The sequence below is a fragment of the Trachypithecus francoisi genome, unplaced genomic scaffold (assembly GCF_009764315.1).
Source record: "Trachypithecus francoisi isolate TF-2019V2 unplaced genomic scaffold, Tfra_2.0 Lachesis_group13, whole genome shotgun sequence".
Classification (NCBI taxonomy): domain Eukaryota; kingdom Metazoa; phylum Chordata; class Mammalia; order Primates; family Cercopithecidae; genus Trachypithecus; species Trachypithecus francoisi.
Genome location: NW_022681458.1, coordinates 22056607 through 22073546, shown reverse-complemented (window position 1 = coordinate 22073546; position 16940 = coordinate 22056607). Strand labels below are relative to the sequence as shown.

General features: G+C 51.8%; 1 protein-coding gene across 4 annotated transcripts in view; it reads right to left on the bottom strand.

Moving 5' to 3' along the window:
* Nucleotides 1–224: 224 nt before the first annotated feature.
* CFAP65 (cilia and flagella associated protein 65) overlaps nucleotides 225–16940 on the bottom strand; it is a 41058-nt gene continuing 24342 nt past the window's right edge. The window contains exons 20-33 of one of the 4 annotated variants that reach the window (XM_033230196.1): nucleotides 11572–11748; nucleotides 11229–11295; nucleotides 10969–11079; nucleotides 8518–8709; nucleotides 8259–8417; nucleotides 7654–7797; nucleotides 6661–6774; nucleotides 6361–6468; nucleotides 3802–3846; nucleotides 3376–3575; nucleotides 2789–2917; nucleotides 1341–1844; nucleotides 519–656; nucleotides 225–405 (exon numbers count right to left, since the gene is read on the bottom strand). In XM_033230196.1, coding sequence (XP_033086087.1) covers nucleotides 321–405; nucleotides 519–656; nucleotides 1341–1844; nucleotides 2789–2917; nucleotides 3376–3575; nucleotides 3802–3846; nucleotides 6361–6468; nucleotides 6661–6774; nucleotides 7654–7797; nucleotides 8259–8417; nucleotides 8518–8709; nucleotides 10969–11079; nucleotides 11229–11295; nucleotides 11572–11748 — 2173 coding nt within the window. In that variant the 3' untranslated portion in view covers nucleotides 225–320. The other 3 variants (XM_033230197.1, XM_033230198.1, XM_033230199.1) reach the window with 3 other exon arrangements.

The following is a 16940-nucleotide window of genomic DNA, read 5'->3' as shown; positions in this document are numbered from 1 at the left end:
CCAAGCCCCGCTCGGAGCGCCCTCCACTGGCCAGACCCGGTCCAGCGGCCGGCAGCGAGCGGCCAGGTCTCAGTCCAGCTGCAGTGCGGGCGGAGAGTGCATCCTCCCGGGCCCTAAGTTCCCGCCGCGCCTCTACAGTCAGCCCGGGCTGCTCCCTGACATCCTTTCCTCTCAGAGCCTGCGCGCACGTTTCCCCCTTGTCGGGGAAATAAAGTCAAGGTAGATATAGAAAAAAGACTAGATGATTTTACTGCCGGGGCGGCGGAGAGGGGGCCAGGCATGACCTAAGGCGGCATGTCGGAGAGGCTGGGCGCGGGCATCTACAGAAGGTCGGTAGGAAGTGGTATCACCGGGTGGAGTACCTCTGCTTGCTGCGTCGGCAGCAGCGTGTCCGGGGTCAGAATCCTGGAAGACAAAAAGTCCCAAGTAGGGGTGGGGACGAGGCTTAGGGCAGAGCCTGCCTGCCCCCCTCGCCCCTCCGGCGCGGTCTGCACGGCCGCTGGCCCCGGCGCCCCTACCTGGGCACACAGAGCGGTGGCAGGGCGATGATGCGTGGCCGCGAGGTGAGCACCACCTCCCCGCGGCTCGCTTCCACCAGGATGTTCTGGATCATGTTCTCCAGCAGCGCCTCCTGCAGGTTGGTGAAGGCCGGGAGTCTGCGACGGGGCGGGGGCTAGCATGAGCGTGGCCGCAGTGACCGTGTGCCTCCTCGCTCGCCTGTCCGTGCGGTACAGTGTGCCGCGAGCTCTATGGAGATTCCCATTCGACTCCCTTCATCCACTACAGTATGGGCCATCCTTGTTTCAATGTTACAGACGTTCCAAGTGTGGCTAAAAGATTCCAAGTTGCCAAATATGCTGCTGGTTTAAGGGGTGGGATTCAAACCCAGGCGATGTAGTAGGCATCTCAGGGTCAAGTTTGGAGAAAGGTAGGGAAGTGATGAGAGGGCGCAGAAGGGACTGGGTGGGGCCTAGGGAAGCCCTACAAGGACATAAATCATCTGTAGGGCAGCCCCAGTGGGAAGTCCCACCTGCAAGACAGGTGGTCCTTTTCTGGCTCTAGGAGCCCATTTACAAGACTTTGCAGACTATAACAATTCTCCTGGTAGTCATGCCTTGGTAAATGTCAACAACCAGTTCTCAGAGAAAAAAGAATGAAGTTCAGTGTTGGTGCCCAACTGATACTCCCGCAGAGGCCTTAAGCTACCAACATGATCTCACTAAGCACTGAGTTAGGATGAAATGTGCATACAGGCAGCGGCCCTCCTTGGCATCCCATTGCCTCCTAGGAGCCTTCTGCACTTCGCCTCCTCCCATCCTCACTGGGGCCTGGCTGCTCACCTTCTGATGGCCTCCTTCTCGTCCTGTTCTTGCTCCTCCTTCACCATGACTTTCAGCTGCTGTTGCCACTGCCATTGAATGGACTCCTGGGACTCAGGCTGTGGTGTGGGCCTGATCCCTGACCAACTCACTTTCTCTCCCTTCTCATCCCTCTCCTCCTCCTTCTCTATCTCTTCCTTGCCCAACTCCTCCTCTTCTGTCTCCTCTTCTTCCTCCTGTTCCTCCTCCAACTCCTCTTCTTCCTCTTCACCCTTCTCCTCCTCCTCCCCCTCTTCTTTCTTCCCCAACCCTGGATCGTGCTCTGGTCTGTCTTCCTTTGGCTGCTTGCCCTTCCCGTCCTCCCAGCTGCTGGAGGGTACAGGCAGGACTGGCATTAAGTACAGGGTGTTTTTCTGGTCCTTGAACTTAGTTGACAGCTCATTCCAGAACTGGCAGAAGTATGGCACCTGCTCCACCAGGCTTTGGTCCACAGCCTCATGGAAGTTCTTGTCTTCCAGCAGGCCCCTAGGTGGCAGGGAGAAGAAGTCCCTTGCTGAGGGGCCCTGAAGCCCCTGGGGAGGCCTGACTTAAGAGCTAGGTGCTAGGTGGGAAAGGGGCTGCTAGGTGGGGAGAGGGGAGCCCTTGGTCAGTTGTTCCTCCTGTCCCTTCTTTTAAGGAAGACATATTTGAGCCTCATGAACTTTTAGAAGCAATCATGGTATAGTGGAGGCAGGGCAGGTCAGATTCACACACATACTGGGCAGGAACCCTGGGGAGACAGTGAACTGGCTCCAGACTCATCTGCCACCCTGGAATGGGGCAGAACTCAGGACCCAGACCTGAGAATCCCTCCAGCCAGCTCCATCAGAGCCCTACTGTCCTGAGGTGGGTGGGTCGGGGGGACAATGGCGGGATCTTGCAAAGAAGTTCTGTTTCTTTTTTTCTTCTATCTTTCTTTTTTTCTCTCTTTCTCTTTCTCTCCTCTCTTTCTCTCTTTCTTTCTCTCTCTCTTTTCTTTCTCTCTTTCTTTCTTTCTTTGTTTTCCTTTTCTTTTCTTTTTTTGAGACAAGGTCTTGCTGTCTCCCAGGCTGGAGTAGAGTGGTGTGATCATGGCTCACTGCAGCCTCAACATCCCAGTTAATTAAGCTAATTAATGGTCTCAAGCTATCCTTGCACCTCAGCCTCCCAAGTAGCTGGGACTACAGGCATGCACCACCATGTCCAGCTAATTTTTGTATTTTTTGTAGAGATGGGGTCTTGCCATGTTGCCCAGGCTGGTCTCAAACTCCTGGGCTCAAGCCATCCTCCCACTTCTGCCTCCCAAAGTGTTGGAATTATAGGCAAGAACCTCCGTGCCCCACCAAGTTCTATTTCTCAAGAAAGGAAGAGTGCTGGAATGTAAGGGGCTCTGGCTGAATGAGCTGAAGGGATGAGAAAGTGGCAGTGAAGGCCCAGGGTGTAGCTGGTACCTGATGATGGTGGTGAGAATGTCAACCAGGAGCTGCTTCTTCTGCTTGGAGACAGGGGCCCAGTTGTTAGGGGATTTTTCCTTGGAAGTCTCTGACTCTTCCCTGGGGGCCTTCCTCTTTGGCATTTCCCTGTGGCAGCCATGACATTCTGAGTGGCCTGGGCAAGCCACCATGCTGGGGTTGGGGGCACAAGCTGTGGTGGTAGCTGCCCAGTGATGAGGACACAGATGAGTTTGAGGCACTCCCAGCCTTAACCCAAATGTAGTGCTACTGGGCTCAGAGAACCAAGCTCAAACCCTCAGAGTTAGCACAGGAGCTAGAGAGACTCCCAGTTGGAAAAAGAAGGAACAAAGAGGGGCAGGGGATGCCTAGGTGTGTTCTCCAGGGGGCTCTGGCTGTTTTGTCCCCCTTTCAAAAGAGCCTAAGTGGTAATGGGGCATCCTGGGCCCAGAGGCACTCAATGAGTCCCACTGCCACTGCCCATGCTCCACCCCTCACTATGGGTTGGGTCTGGGCAGCCCCTGCTCTGGAGTGGAAGAGGAGACAGAGAGAAGAGGAAGGTGACTGTTGACTTTCCATGAGCTTACCGGTGCAAAAAGTGGCAGGGAAACTCTGAGAAGTTAGCCAGAAAGTAGTCGGTGGCATGGGCTCGGGCGGTAAGGCCCAGGCAGAGCATGCCTGGAGAGGGTGGCTGGGGGCAGGGCCAGGACATCTCCTCCTTTGGGGTCTGCAGTTTCCAGCTGGCGGGCCGGCTGACAGACTGCTGGTTCTTGATGGGAGGCAGCGTCTTTGGGAAGGGAGGGACATGGATGACAAGGGTTTGGGCACCGTACTCACATCACCAATGGGGTCCTTGACCTAGTTCCCCATCACATAAGCGTGTGGCCCCACTCATTGGCACTTTCATCCCTCCTTTCTGGGAGGCTGGTCCAGGGGTCGGAGGTCTCTCTGGGAGAAAGCAAGGACCCTCCCAAGTTGTCCCAAGAAGATGGGCCTGGGGCTCGCTGCCTCACCTTGTACTTCCTCACAGGTTCACAGGCTGTGCAGCAAGTTCTCTTCTGTGGAAGAAGAGAGATCCTTGCTTAAGATGCGAGAGGTCCAGCCGGAGGCGGTGCCTCATGCCTGTAATTCCAGCACTTTGGGAGGCCAAGGCGGTCGGATCACCTGAGGTCAGAAGTTCCAGACCCGCCTGGCCAACGTGGTGAAAGCCCGTCTCTACTAAAAATACAAAAATTAGCGAGATGCAGTGGCATGTGCCCGTAGTCTCAGCTATTCAGGAGGCTGAGGCTGGAGAATCGCTTGAACCTGGGAGGCAGAGGCTGCAGTGAGCCAAGATGGTGCCACTGCACTCCAGCCTGGGTGACACAGTGAGACTCTGTCTCAAAAAAAAAAAAAAAAAGATGTGAGAGGCCTAAAGAGACTCCCCTACTTTGATCCTCTTGCTGTCCTCCTGGTCCTGCCCAATTCCCTGTCACATTTTCCTCTAGAACCTTCCCTAGAGAAGTGCTACCTGCAGACCAGGAAATTCCGGTTTCCTGAGTGAAGGAAATGCCATCAAATGTAGGTGGGCAGCTCCAAGGGTGCTTGCCCTGGTGCCCTGGAGCTCTGTGGTTCGGTGAGATGAGAAATCAGTCTCCCTCATTAAGATTTAATTCAGAAATTCCTTCTCTCATGCCCCCAAGAAGAGGTTTTTTTTGTTTTTTTGTTTTTTAGACAGGGTCTCACTCTGTCACCCAGGTTGGAGTTCAGTGGCCCCATCAGAGCTCACTGCAGCCTCGAACTCCTGCACTCAAGAGATTCTCCCAACTCAGCCTCCCAGGTAGCTGGGACTACAGGTGTGAGCCACCACACCAGCTAATTTTTAAAAATGTATTTCTGTAGATGCAGGGTCTCACTATGTTGTCCAAGGCTAGTCTTGATCTCCTAGGCTCAAGCAATCCTCATGCCTTGGCCACCCAAAGCACTAGGATTACAGGTGTGAGCTATGGCGCCTGGCCTTAGGAAGTAATTCGTATCCACAGTTGGGCCACAGCTTCAGAGGGGAGCAGTGACTCCCTGTGGGTTCAGTGTGGCAGACACCAAGATGACCAAGGAGCAAGAATACCAGAGGTCATTCTTGAAAGAGGTCATTCAAGAAAGGTTGTGAAATTAGGGGAGTAACCAAGACGAAATGCTGTCTCGTGTTTATTGTCGGACCCTCCCCCTCCCAAAACACATACTAATAGCTCCCATTCAGTGAGCACTTCCTCGGTGCCAGGCACTGTTCTAGGCACTTTACTGGTATTAACTCATTTAATCCTCACAACAATGTTACAAAGCAGATATCTCACTCACATTAAAAAATATTTTTAGACTTTTATCTTTTTTTTTTTGAGACAGAGTCTCACTCTGTCGCCCAGGCTGGAGTGCAGTGATATGATGTCCGCTCACTGCAACCTCCGCCTCCCGGGTTCAAGTGATTCTTGTGCCTCAGCCTCCCAAACAGCTGGGATTACAGGAAACTGCCACCACTGCTGGCTAATTTTTGTATTTTAGTAGAGACAGGGTTTCACTATGTTGGTCAGGCTGATCTCGAACTCCTGACCTCAAGTGATCTACCTGCTTTGGCCTCCCAAAGTGCTGGGATTACAGGTGTGAGTCACCACGTCCAGCCTAGGCTTTTATCTTTAACCTTTTTAATATGGAAAATTTCAAATGTATACAAAAGTGGAGGGGATGCTACAAAGAACTCTCCGTTGCCCATTGCCCAGCTTCAACAACTAGCACCTCATAGCCAGTCTGGTCCGAGCTGTGCCCCACCTCTGGATTATATTGAAGCAAATCCCGGATGTAATAGTACCCACCCCTACTTCTTACAGCTGAAGGTACTGAGACGTTACATAGGTTGACTGAGATCACGAGCTAGAAATCATTAACTCCAGGAATGAAACCTGGGCAATCTGTTTCCAGAGCCTGCCCCTGAAGCCACAGTGTCTTCCATCAGAAGGTGAACTCTAGGCTGGACACAATGGCTCATGCCTGTAATCTCAGCACTTTGGGAGGCCGAGGTGGTCAGATCACCTAAGGTCAGGAGTTCGAGACCAGCCTGGCCAACATGGTGAAACCCCATCTGTTTTAAAAATAAAAAAATTAGTCGGGTCTAGTGGTGGGCACCTGTAGTCCCAGCTACTCGGGAGGCTGAGGCAGGAAAATTGCTTGAACCTGGGAGGTGGAGGTTGCAGTGAGCCACTGCACTCTAGCCTGGGTGACAGAGTGAGACTCTGTCTCAAAAGAAAAAAAAAAGAAGGCGAGCTCTGCTTGTCTCCCCTGAATCCCCAGTGTGCAGCACACAGTAGCCACTCATTAAATGCTGGCTACACGAGGCAGGGAATGGACAGCCAGCCTTCTCTATCCAGAGAGCCTCTCCGGATGGCTGTAGAGATGCTAAGCTGAGTCTAGTGAATGGAATCTAATCTCTTAGGGAAGGCTGGCTGGTTTGGCCTGGAAGGCCACCTTGGCCCACTACCTCTGTCCCCTCTGGTAAGGCCAGTCAGAAAGATCTGGGTGTTTGAGATCTACTCAGCCCTTCTCACCTTCATTTTCCTATCGGTGATGGTAAACTCCACTTCCTGCCGCACCTTCTCATCCTTCCACTCCTGCAGCTCCTCGTGATACTGCCTCATGAGCTGCTGTGGGTACAGCTATGACCCAGGACAGAGAGAGAGAAGGCCAAGGTCTGGAGCTTGCCCTGGGCCTTTGCTGTAGGCCCTCTCCCTTCCAAGGGCTGACTTCCGCCTTTTTCTGGGGTCTGGGGATCTCACAGCTCATCTCACCCCACCCCAGCATTGGGAGCCATGTCTCCATCCCACCTTACCCCTGGGGCTGGTTCCTACCTTGCAAACCAGGTCTACACTGTAGAAGCTGGCATGCACAGAGGCCCTCAAGGTCACCACAAATGGGACCATCTCTTCAGGAGCCACTACCCCTATCATGGGACTCACGGACACCTGTTGATTTGGGGAAGAAGTCTCTGAGATTCACAGGTTGGATAGGATGGCATGGAATAGGATGGGATGAGATGGGACAGGGTAAGATGAGATGGGACAAGATGGGATGGGATGGGATGGGACAAGATGGAATGGGATGGGATGGAATGGGATGGGATGGGATGGGATGGGGTGGGATGGGATGAGATGGAGTTGGGTGGGATGGAGTGGGATGGGATGGGGTGGGATAGGATGGGATGGAATGAGGTGAGATGTAGTAGGATGGAGTGGGGTGGGATGGGTTGGGATGGGATGGGATGGTGTGGTGTGGGATGAGGTGTGATGGAGTGGGGTGGGGTGGGATGGAGTGGGGTGGGATGAGGTGGGATGGAGTGGGGTGGGGTGGGAGGGGGTGGGATGGAGTGGGGTGGGATGGGATGGGATGGGATGGTGTGGGGTGGGATGAGGTGGATGGAGTGAGGTGGGATGGGATGGGATGGGATGGAGTGGGGTGGGATGGGATGGGATGGGATGGAGGGGGTGGGATGAGTGGGATGGAGTGGGGTGGGATGAGGGGGATGGAGTGGGGGGGATGGGATGGGATGGAGTGGGGTGGGATGGGATGGGATGGGATGGAGTGGGGTGGGATAGGGTGGGATGGGATGGGATGGAGTGGGGTGGGATGAGGTGGGATGGAGTGGGGTGGGATGAGGTGGGATGGAGTGGGGTGGGATGGGATGGGATGGAGTGGGGTGGGATGGGATGGGATGGGATGGATTGGGGTGGGATAGGGTGGGATGGGATGGGATGGGATGGCGTGGGGTGGTATGGGATGAGGTCAGGTGGGGTTGCATGTGTCCAGAGTTCTGATGGAGGTTCAAGGGCTCAGGGGACTCTCACCTCCCCAAAATCTAGAGGACTTGGCTGCCAGGAGAAGGCAATTTCCTCATTCTTGGAGATGTTGTTGAGGAAGAGCAGGCGGCTGCACTTGCTCTGCACAGGGATGTTTCCCAGGGAAATATGAGACTGAGACAGGAAGACATTCTGTGGGTGGAGAGTAGAGGTAAAGAAATAAGAACTGGCCAGGTGTGGTGGCTCATGCCTGTAAGCCCAGCACTTTGGGAGGCCAAGGCGGGCAGATCACAAGGTCAGAAAATCAAGACCACTGGGCTTGGCCCTTTTGACACTGTTCAACACCCCCACTCCTATGCCATCTTTTAACATCCTCATCCCAGATAAGAGGGTGGGATGCAGGGCCCTGTGGCAGGTGGAGCGGCTTGAGCAGGAACACCTATGGGCACTAGGTGGCAGGGTAGGCCTCTCATGGAGCCAGTGCCACCTCCTGAATCTGGAGGAGGGTGAGTTCCAAGGCCTCATCTCAGACTCTGTCCCTCCTCAACTACATCTCATGTCCCTCCCAGCCTCCCCATCGTTCTTTCCTGGCCACCCTGGGCTCTGAGGCTCTTCCCCAAGGCCTCAGGCCTTCCCAGTTCCCCTTTCCCCACCTGTCCAGGCACCACCAGCCTAGAGTGTATGGAACTGTTGTCCCACGAGGAGATGTTGTGGAATGGGGCTGTGTCCCCCATCATATGGGGGTCGTAGCCCACTCCCTGGAAGTGGATGAGGGCCGAGTTCCATCCCAGGATGTGTATGGGCACGTCCACCTGGGAAGTTAGGAGGGTTGGGGTAGGGACTGGTCAGAGGGAGGCCTGCTGAGGAAGCCAGCACCACCCCGCCTCCCACATCATCCAGGCTGCTGCTCACCATGTAGGTCTTGGCCTCGATAGGTGAGAAGATCCACAAGACCCGTGCAGTAGTACCTGGCTGGATCTCCCCTTTGGGGTTGAGGCAGCAGAAGATGGGATGATCGAAATTTTTTTCCTGAACCTGTGACAGGACATCGGTCTGGACCTCATATGTCACAGGCACTGAGCCACCATTATACAGCTCATAAATCTACAGGGGGCAGGAATAGGAAAATTGCCACATCAGTTCAGGACTGCAAACCAGAAAGCCTGCGCCCACTGTGGGAGCACAGGCTGGTCTCCATGATGTCACCCTTTGAGTCTGTGAGCTCCTCTAAAGATCTCTGATTTCTCGTGTGGCTTGATTACCCAAGAAGTATGTAACTGTATGTTCAGCTGGTGACATTTTAGGATAATCTGTAATCTTACTTGTAAAGGAGCAGCTTATTTTATTTGTCTTCAATTTAACTTCATCAAGTTTTTTTGGTTTGTTTTTGTTTTGTTTTTGTTTTTGTTTTTTTGAGACAAGGTCTCACTTTGTCACCCAGGCTGGAATGCAGTGGCATAATCATGTCTCACTGCCGCCTCGACCTCCTGGGCTCAAGCAATCTTTCTACCTCAGCCTGCCAAGTAGTTAGGACCACAGGCGTGCACTACCACACACAGCTGCTTCAAAAAAATATTTTTTTTTAGAGATGGGGGTCTCACTATGTTGGTCAGGCTGGTCTTGAACTCCTGGCCTCAAGCAATCCTCCCACCTCTGCCTCCCACACTGCTGGGATTACAGGATGAGCCACTGCGCCTGGCCGAGGGAGTTCTGCTTAAAGGCAAGTAAGGGGGCAGAAAGATCTGAGGGACCAAAGACCAACTCCAAAGGTTGAGAATCATAGAATGTCCTAGAAGAAACCAGATATCTTCTGGTCCAATCCTTCCTTTTAGAGATGAGAAAATTGAAGCCAAAGAGAGTAGAGTCCATCTGGATTCAGTCCCGGCCCCTTTTCCCCTTTCTGAGCACTCACTCCTGAACATGCTGACTCTATTTCTCTAGCCTGGACCACCCTTTGAGCTCCAGACCTGGTACTATGGGTTGAATGCTTGTGTCCCCACAAAATCCATATGTTGAAACCTAATCCTCCATAGAGTAGTATTAAGAGATGATCAGGAGATGATTCGGCCACAAGGGCGGAGCCCTCATGAGTGGGATTAGTGCCCTTATAAAAGAGGCCTGTGGAAGCTCGTTTGCCCCCTCCACCATGTGAGGACACAGCAAGAAGCCACCGAACCAGGAAGTGGGACCCCACCAGACACTAGATCTGCCCATGCCTTGATCTTGGGCTTCCCAGCCTTTTTAATTACGATAAATTATAATAAATTAAATTACAATAAATTATAATAAATTTGTGGTCTTTATAAGCCACCCAATCTATAGTAACTTGTTTTAGCAGCCAGAATGGACTACGACACTTGGTGTCCACCTTCTACCTGACAAGCCCTCTTGGTTGTCTCATTAGCATCTCAAACTTGGCCAGAACCAAACTCTTCATTCTAAAGCCGATTCCTGCTCCCAGTTTATCTCCTTTTAGCAAATGGCACTACATATTCCCAGTAGCTCAAACCAGCTTCACTGTCACAGCTCCTGCTGGGATGCCAGAGGGGTAGCAGGTGTCTACAGAAGTGAACAGAGTTGGGGATAGGAAACTCCCCTCTAGATCCAGGAAGTCCATTCCTCGGCCTCTAGGCTGAATGGCTGGAGGCCCCTGCTCAGAAACACATGGGCTTCTAAATGATTAGAAATTGCACAGCTGTGAAATGTTTGGCAAAATATTATGTCCCCCTCTTGGAGATGACCAATGTACATTTCCAGAGCAAGGAAACTGTATTGCTGTCAATCAGTAAAGAAAGAAAAGTCTAAAGTTCGCAAGTTCTTCACATTCCAGAAGGACATCCTTTTTGGAGCAGTGATTTTCACACTATGGCTAAGACCTACTGGTGAGCAGATCTAAATCAATGTTGTGGGTCACGTCCAGCATTTTAAAAACTGGACAGAATAGAATAAAAAAGAAAATATCAGTATACTTTGCATGTAGTAGTATAATTATCAATTTGTGATTCTTCCACTTTGGTTGTATGTTTACATATATACTGGGGTATAAGCATATATAACATCAAATATATTAGTATGGTTCATGGTCAAAGAAGTTTGAAGAACATTTTGCTAAAGGAAAAAAAAAATCCTCATTTTTTAATTGGAATTGGACCTGGCAAAGGGCTTAGCACCAGGCACCAGGACACTGCAGCCTCTCCCCTCAAGTCTCTCCCAGTTGCCCAGTCTGGGGGTTCAACCTGCTGGCCCAGCCCCTCAAGTGCTTCCAGACAGCCATGTCTTTGTCACTCTTTCAAGGGCTGACACTCATACCTAGAGACCAACACCTAGGCCTTCTTGGTCAACAGGACAATGGGGACCACTGACCTGCCGTGGGGGTAGTGTGTCACCAATGGGAACAGGGATGAACTGGTGGGTAGTAGAGGTGAAGTGCACATACTTCTGCTCCGGCTTCACTGTCACACCTATGAAATTCAGCTGGAAATAAAAGTTCCCCGGGAGGAACTGACACAGCCAGTGGAGATCTGGACCCCAGCTCCCCAGGAGAACACAGCTGCCTGCTCCTGTCCAGCCAGCCCCCTCCTCCAGCCTGAAACCAGGGCAGGGCCAGGGTGCTGGGGCCTCACCAGGATCTCCCGGCCATGGGACACCTTAAAGAGCACTGGGAGGTGATCAGTACCGATGAACAGGTGGCTAGAAAGAAAAGTCTGGGAGTGAGTTCTGAAGCCCTGGTACAAGAAAGAGAGCAAATGGACATGACATTTCTGTGGCTTTGAGCTGGCCAGCCCCTGGGAGCAACTCGCCCTTGAGTTGGGATGGGGCAAGAAGGAAACTAGACCTCCCCTGCAGGTGAGAAGGTGGTCCTCCCAGGGAATGGCCATTTGGGGTGCCCTGGAGTCACACAAGGAAAGGCCAGGGGTAGGGGTCTCTATGACTGGAAGTGCAGGGGACTTGGGAGGTGGGGAATACCTGTATTTTAACTCCACCATCTGCTCCTGCCCGGGACTCAGGCTCCCAGCCTTGGGGCTGATGGAGAAGATGCAATTGTCCTGCACGCGCATCTGGTGGAGCTCGGTGGAATTCAACTCTGCTTGCTCTGCCCAGAGCTCCACGTCAATCCGCTGGTCACTTGGAAAGAGGAAGGCCCTGGGAGACAGATGCAAAGCCATACAAAGAACTGGTCAGGCAGAACAGAGAGGTAGGGGCTCTGAGACCCCCACGGGCAGGTGAAGGCTTCTTCCATGACTCCCACACTTCATGCCCCATTTGGCAAACTGTCCCATGTGTGTCTGAGCAAATGTGGCTGTTGTGGATTCTCATTTCATAATGGCCCCCAAACGCAGGAACAGACACAGGGCCATGGCAACTCAAGAAGTGAAGAGTGGGGCTCCCACTGTGGGTGCCAGGAGTCAAGGTGTTGCTTGAATATGGGGGCCACTTTGAGTTGGCCATGAACCCTTCTGTGACAAAGCTCTTGGGAAAGGGCCATTTGGGACACCTAGGAAGGCTGGCACCACCAACCAGCAGCCCCAGGGAGTGGGGTGTCCAGGTCAACTTGGGCACAGGGTGGAGAACAGATGCCGCAGCAGGGCTGGCACTCTTGAAACAGAAGCAAGTCTGTGCACAGAGTTAATGTCCCTGACATGCCTAGGACTGCAGTAAAGTAGATAATGCACCTTAAGTAGCCGATAAAACTAGTGACAAAGGGGTCCTGAGGTCACAATCTGAAAGGAGAACCCATTTCACCCTCAGAGATGGCACAGAACTGGTTCCAGGTACAAACCGGGTGGAGGTACGACAGGGAGCACCCAGAAAAGGAAAAAAAAAGTGCACAACACACACCTGAGAGAAAGTGCACAATGCACACCTGAATGCACACCTGAGAGGAAGCGCAACGCACACTTGAGCAGAAGCGTGCAACGCACACCTGAGAGGAAGCGTGCCATGCACACCTGAGGAGAATGCGTGCAACGCACACCTGAGGAGAATGTGTACAACACACACCTGAGCAGAAGCACGCAACACACACCTGAGAGAAAGCATGCAACACACACCTGAGGAGAATGCACGCAACACACACCTGAGAGAAAGCACGTCACACATACTTGAGGAGAATGCACGCAACACACACCTAGGAGGATGTGCACAACACGCCTGAGGAGAATGTGTGCAACACACACCTGAGGAGAATGCACACAACACACACCTAAGAGAAAGCACGCCACACACACTTGAGGAGAATGCACGCAACACACACCTAGGAAGATGTGCACAACACGCCTGAGGAGAATGTGTGCAACACACACCTGAGGAGAATGTGCACAACACACACCTGAGGAGAATGCATGCAACACACACCTGAGAGGAAGCATGCAATGCACACCTGAGAGGAAGTGCGCAACACATACCTGAGAGAAAGCGCACAATACACACCTGAGAGAAACCGTGCAACACACACCTGAGGAGAATGTGTGCAACATACACCTGAGAGAAAGCACATGACACACACCTGAGAGGAAGTGCACAACACACACCTGAGGAGAATGTGCACAACACACACCTGAGGAGAATGTGTGCAACACACACCTGAGGAGAATGCGCACAACCCACACCTGAGAGAAAGCGCACAACACACACCTGAGAGAAAGCACACAACACACACCTGAGAGAAAGCGCACAACACACACCTGAGGAGAATGCGTGCAATATACACCTGAGAGAAAGCACACAACACACACCTGAGAGGAAGTGCACAATACACACCTGAGGAGAATGTGCACAACACACACCTGAGGAGAATGTGTGCAACACACACCTGAGGAGAATGCGCATAACACACACCTGAGAGAAAGCGTGCAACACACACCTGAGGAGAATGCGTGCAACACACACCTAAGAGTACGCAGCACATATCTGAGAGAAAGCGCGCAACATACACCTGAGAGAAAGTGCAGAGCACACAAGTGACAAGAATGCGCACAACACACACCTGAGAGGAAGCGTGCAATGCACACCTGGGAGGAAGCGTGCAACACACACCTGAGAGAAAGCGCGCAACACACACCTGAGGAGAATGCGTGCAATATACACCTGAGAGAAAGCACACAACACACACCTGAGGAGAATGTGCACAACACACACCTGAGAGAAAGCACGCAACACACACCTGAGGAGAATGCGTGCAACACACACCTGAGAGCACGCAGCACATATCTGAGAGAAAGCGCACAACACACACCTGAGAGAAAGTGCAGAGCACACAAGTGACAAGAATGCACGCAACACACACCTGAGAGGAAGCATGCAACGCACACCTGGGAGGAAGCGCACAACACACACCTGAGAGAAAGCACACAATGCACACCTGAGAGAAAGTACACAATGCACACCCGAGAGAAAGCACTCAATGCACACCTGAGAGAAAGTACGCAACACACATCTGAGCAGAAGTGCACACCGCACACTTGAGAGGAAGTGCACAACGCACACCTGAGGAGAATGTGCACAACACACACCTGAGAGAAAGCGCACAATGCACACCTGAGAGAAAGCGCACAACACACACCTGAGGAGAATGAGTGCAACGCACACCTGAGAGGAAGTGGGCAATGCACACCTGAGGAGAATGCGCACAATGCACACCTGAGAGAAAGCACACAACACACACCTGAGGAGAATGCGCACAACGCACACCTGAGAGAAAGCACACACACACACCTGAGGAGAATGCGCACAACGCACACCTGAGAGAAAGCACACAACACACACCTGAGGAGAATGCGCACAACGCACACCTGAGAGAAAGCAAACAATGCATGCCTGAGAGAAAGCGCACAACACACACTTGAAGAGAATGAGCACAACACACACCTGAGGAGAATGCGCGCAACACACACCTGAGAGGAAGTGCGCAACACACACCTGAAAGAAGGCAAGCAACACACACCTGAGAGAAAGCACACAACGCACACCTGAGAGAAAAAGCTCACAACACACACCTGAGAGAAAACACGCAACACGCACCTGAAACAAGCATGTAATGCACACCTGAGAGAAAGCGCACAATGCACACCTGAGAGAAAGCGCACAACACACACCTGAGAGAATGAGTGCAACGCACACCTGAGAGGAAGTGGGCAATGCACACCTGAGGAGAATGCGCACAATGCACACCTGAGAGAAAGCACACAACACACACCTGAGGAGAATGCGCACAACGCACACCTGAGAGAAAGCACACAACACACCTGAGGAGAATGCGCACAACGCACACCTGAGAGAAAGCAAACAATGCATGCCTGAGAGAAAGCGCACAACACACACTTGAAGAGAATGAGCACAACACACACCTGAGGAGAATGCGCGCAACACACACCTGAGAGGAAGTGCGCAACACACACCTGAAAGAAGGCAAGCAACACACACCTGAGAGAAAGCACACAACGCACACCTGAGAGAAAAAGCTCACAACACACACCTGAGAGAAAACACGCAACACGCACCTGAAACAAAGCATGTAATGCACACCTGAGAGAAAGCGTGCAACATGCACCTGGAAGCCTCAGTAGGAGTCAGGGAGGCCTAAGTCCAAACCCTCAGAAGGAACCAGTCTTAAATTTTTTCACATCTGAAGCGTGAAGAATAGTACCATTCAACACTGGTAAGTTTAGAAAGAACAGACTCAAACACAGGTGGATGGAGAGGGAACTGCTCAGCCTCTTGGATGGAATTTTGGCAGCATATGCCCTTTGACCCAGAAGTCTCTGGGAAACCAATTCGTAGGAATAAAAGCACATATGTGTGCATGTACATATACACATGGATGTCTATCACCACTTTCTTTGTAGTGGTCATGAAAAAAAAGCAGCAGCTGGGAACAATTAGAGTTTCCAATAAAGGAGTGATTTAATGATTTAAAGTCCACCCATATTATGGCATATTATACAGCTATTTAAAAGAATGCGTTAGATATATGTATTGATCTAAAGGAGATGTTACTGATATAATGCTGAATGAAAGCATCACTATTCCTGAAAGTAACAGGTATCGTATTGGGCTATTACTGTAAAAATAAGAAAGAGAATCACTCTGTAAATGTGTGTGTGTCTGTGTGTTGTGCAAATGCTGAGTGTGAAAGGCACATTCTGAGTCCTCATCACCCTAGCAGCTGGTCTTGGAGAGGGGACTGCGGAGCTTCTTACTTTTTTTCTATAGCTCCTATGTTGTCTGACTTGTTACAAGTGAGTAAAACACTGTTGTCATTTTATTGGGGATACTGAGCAGTGGCAAAATTGGAAACCTTGCTAGTTTGGGGTCCTTTAATATTTCAGCCCCTCCTTTGTCCTCACTGCCTTCTGCCCTGGTCCAGTCCTTTTTTTTTTTTTTTTTTTTTTTTTTTTTTTTTGAGACAGTCTCACCCTGTCACCTAGGCTAGAGTGCAGTGGTGTGATCTCGGCTCACTGCAACCTCCACCTCTCAGGTTTCAGCAGTTCTCCTGCCTCAGCCTCCTGAGTAGCTGGGATTACAGGTGTCTACCAGCACATCTGGTTAATTTTTGTATTTTTAGTAGAAACAGAGTTTCACCATGTTGGCCAGGCTGGTCTCAAACTCCCAACCTCAAGTGATCTTCCCACCTTGACCACCCAAAGTGCTGGGATTACAGGCATAAGCCACCATGCCTGGCCCAGCCTCCCTCCTAAATAATTCCAACCCCTTTCCCTTCCAGCCCTCTAGTGCGGGCTTCTACGCCATCTTGCACCCCTCTATCTGGAGGACCACAACAGCCTCCCAACCTGTCCCCTTGCCTCAAGCTGCTAACCCATTCTCCTCCAGTGTGACAGGTCTTGAAAGCTGATCCTGTCTTTGCTCCTAACTTCCCGATGCCCATCCCATGATGTCCTCAGGAAGAAGTCCAAACTCTCTGAAGGAGGATTCCAAGGCCCTGCACGTCCTGGCCCCTGCCTGCCTCCTCAGTCTCATTTGAGACTCTCCACTCTCTCCCACTCACTGCTCCAGCCATGCGTTGTACACACCAGGCCCTCTGTCTGGAAGGCGCTTCACGGCCTTTCTGCCTTTTCCCGCCAGGCTGCAGGTCTAGCTTAGCTGTAGCTTTCCCTAGGAAGCCCTTCTGAAATGCTGCACACACCTCCTTCACAGACCATATGACCCCGCCACAGGAGGCTAGTCTGCCGCACCTGGAAGGAAGGGACTAGGCCCATCCCCATTTCTATCCTGAAGACCAGCCCAGAGCCTGCATCTAGGAAGCTCGCAGTAAAGGTGTGGCCAATGAATTAAAGACTGCATGAGTGAACAAATGCTGTTAACCAGCATATTTGACA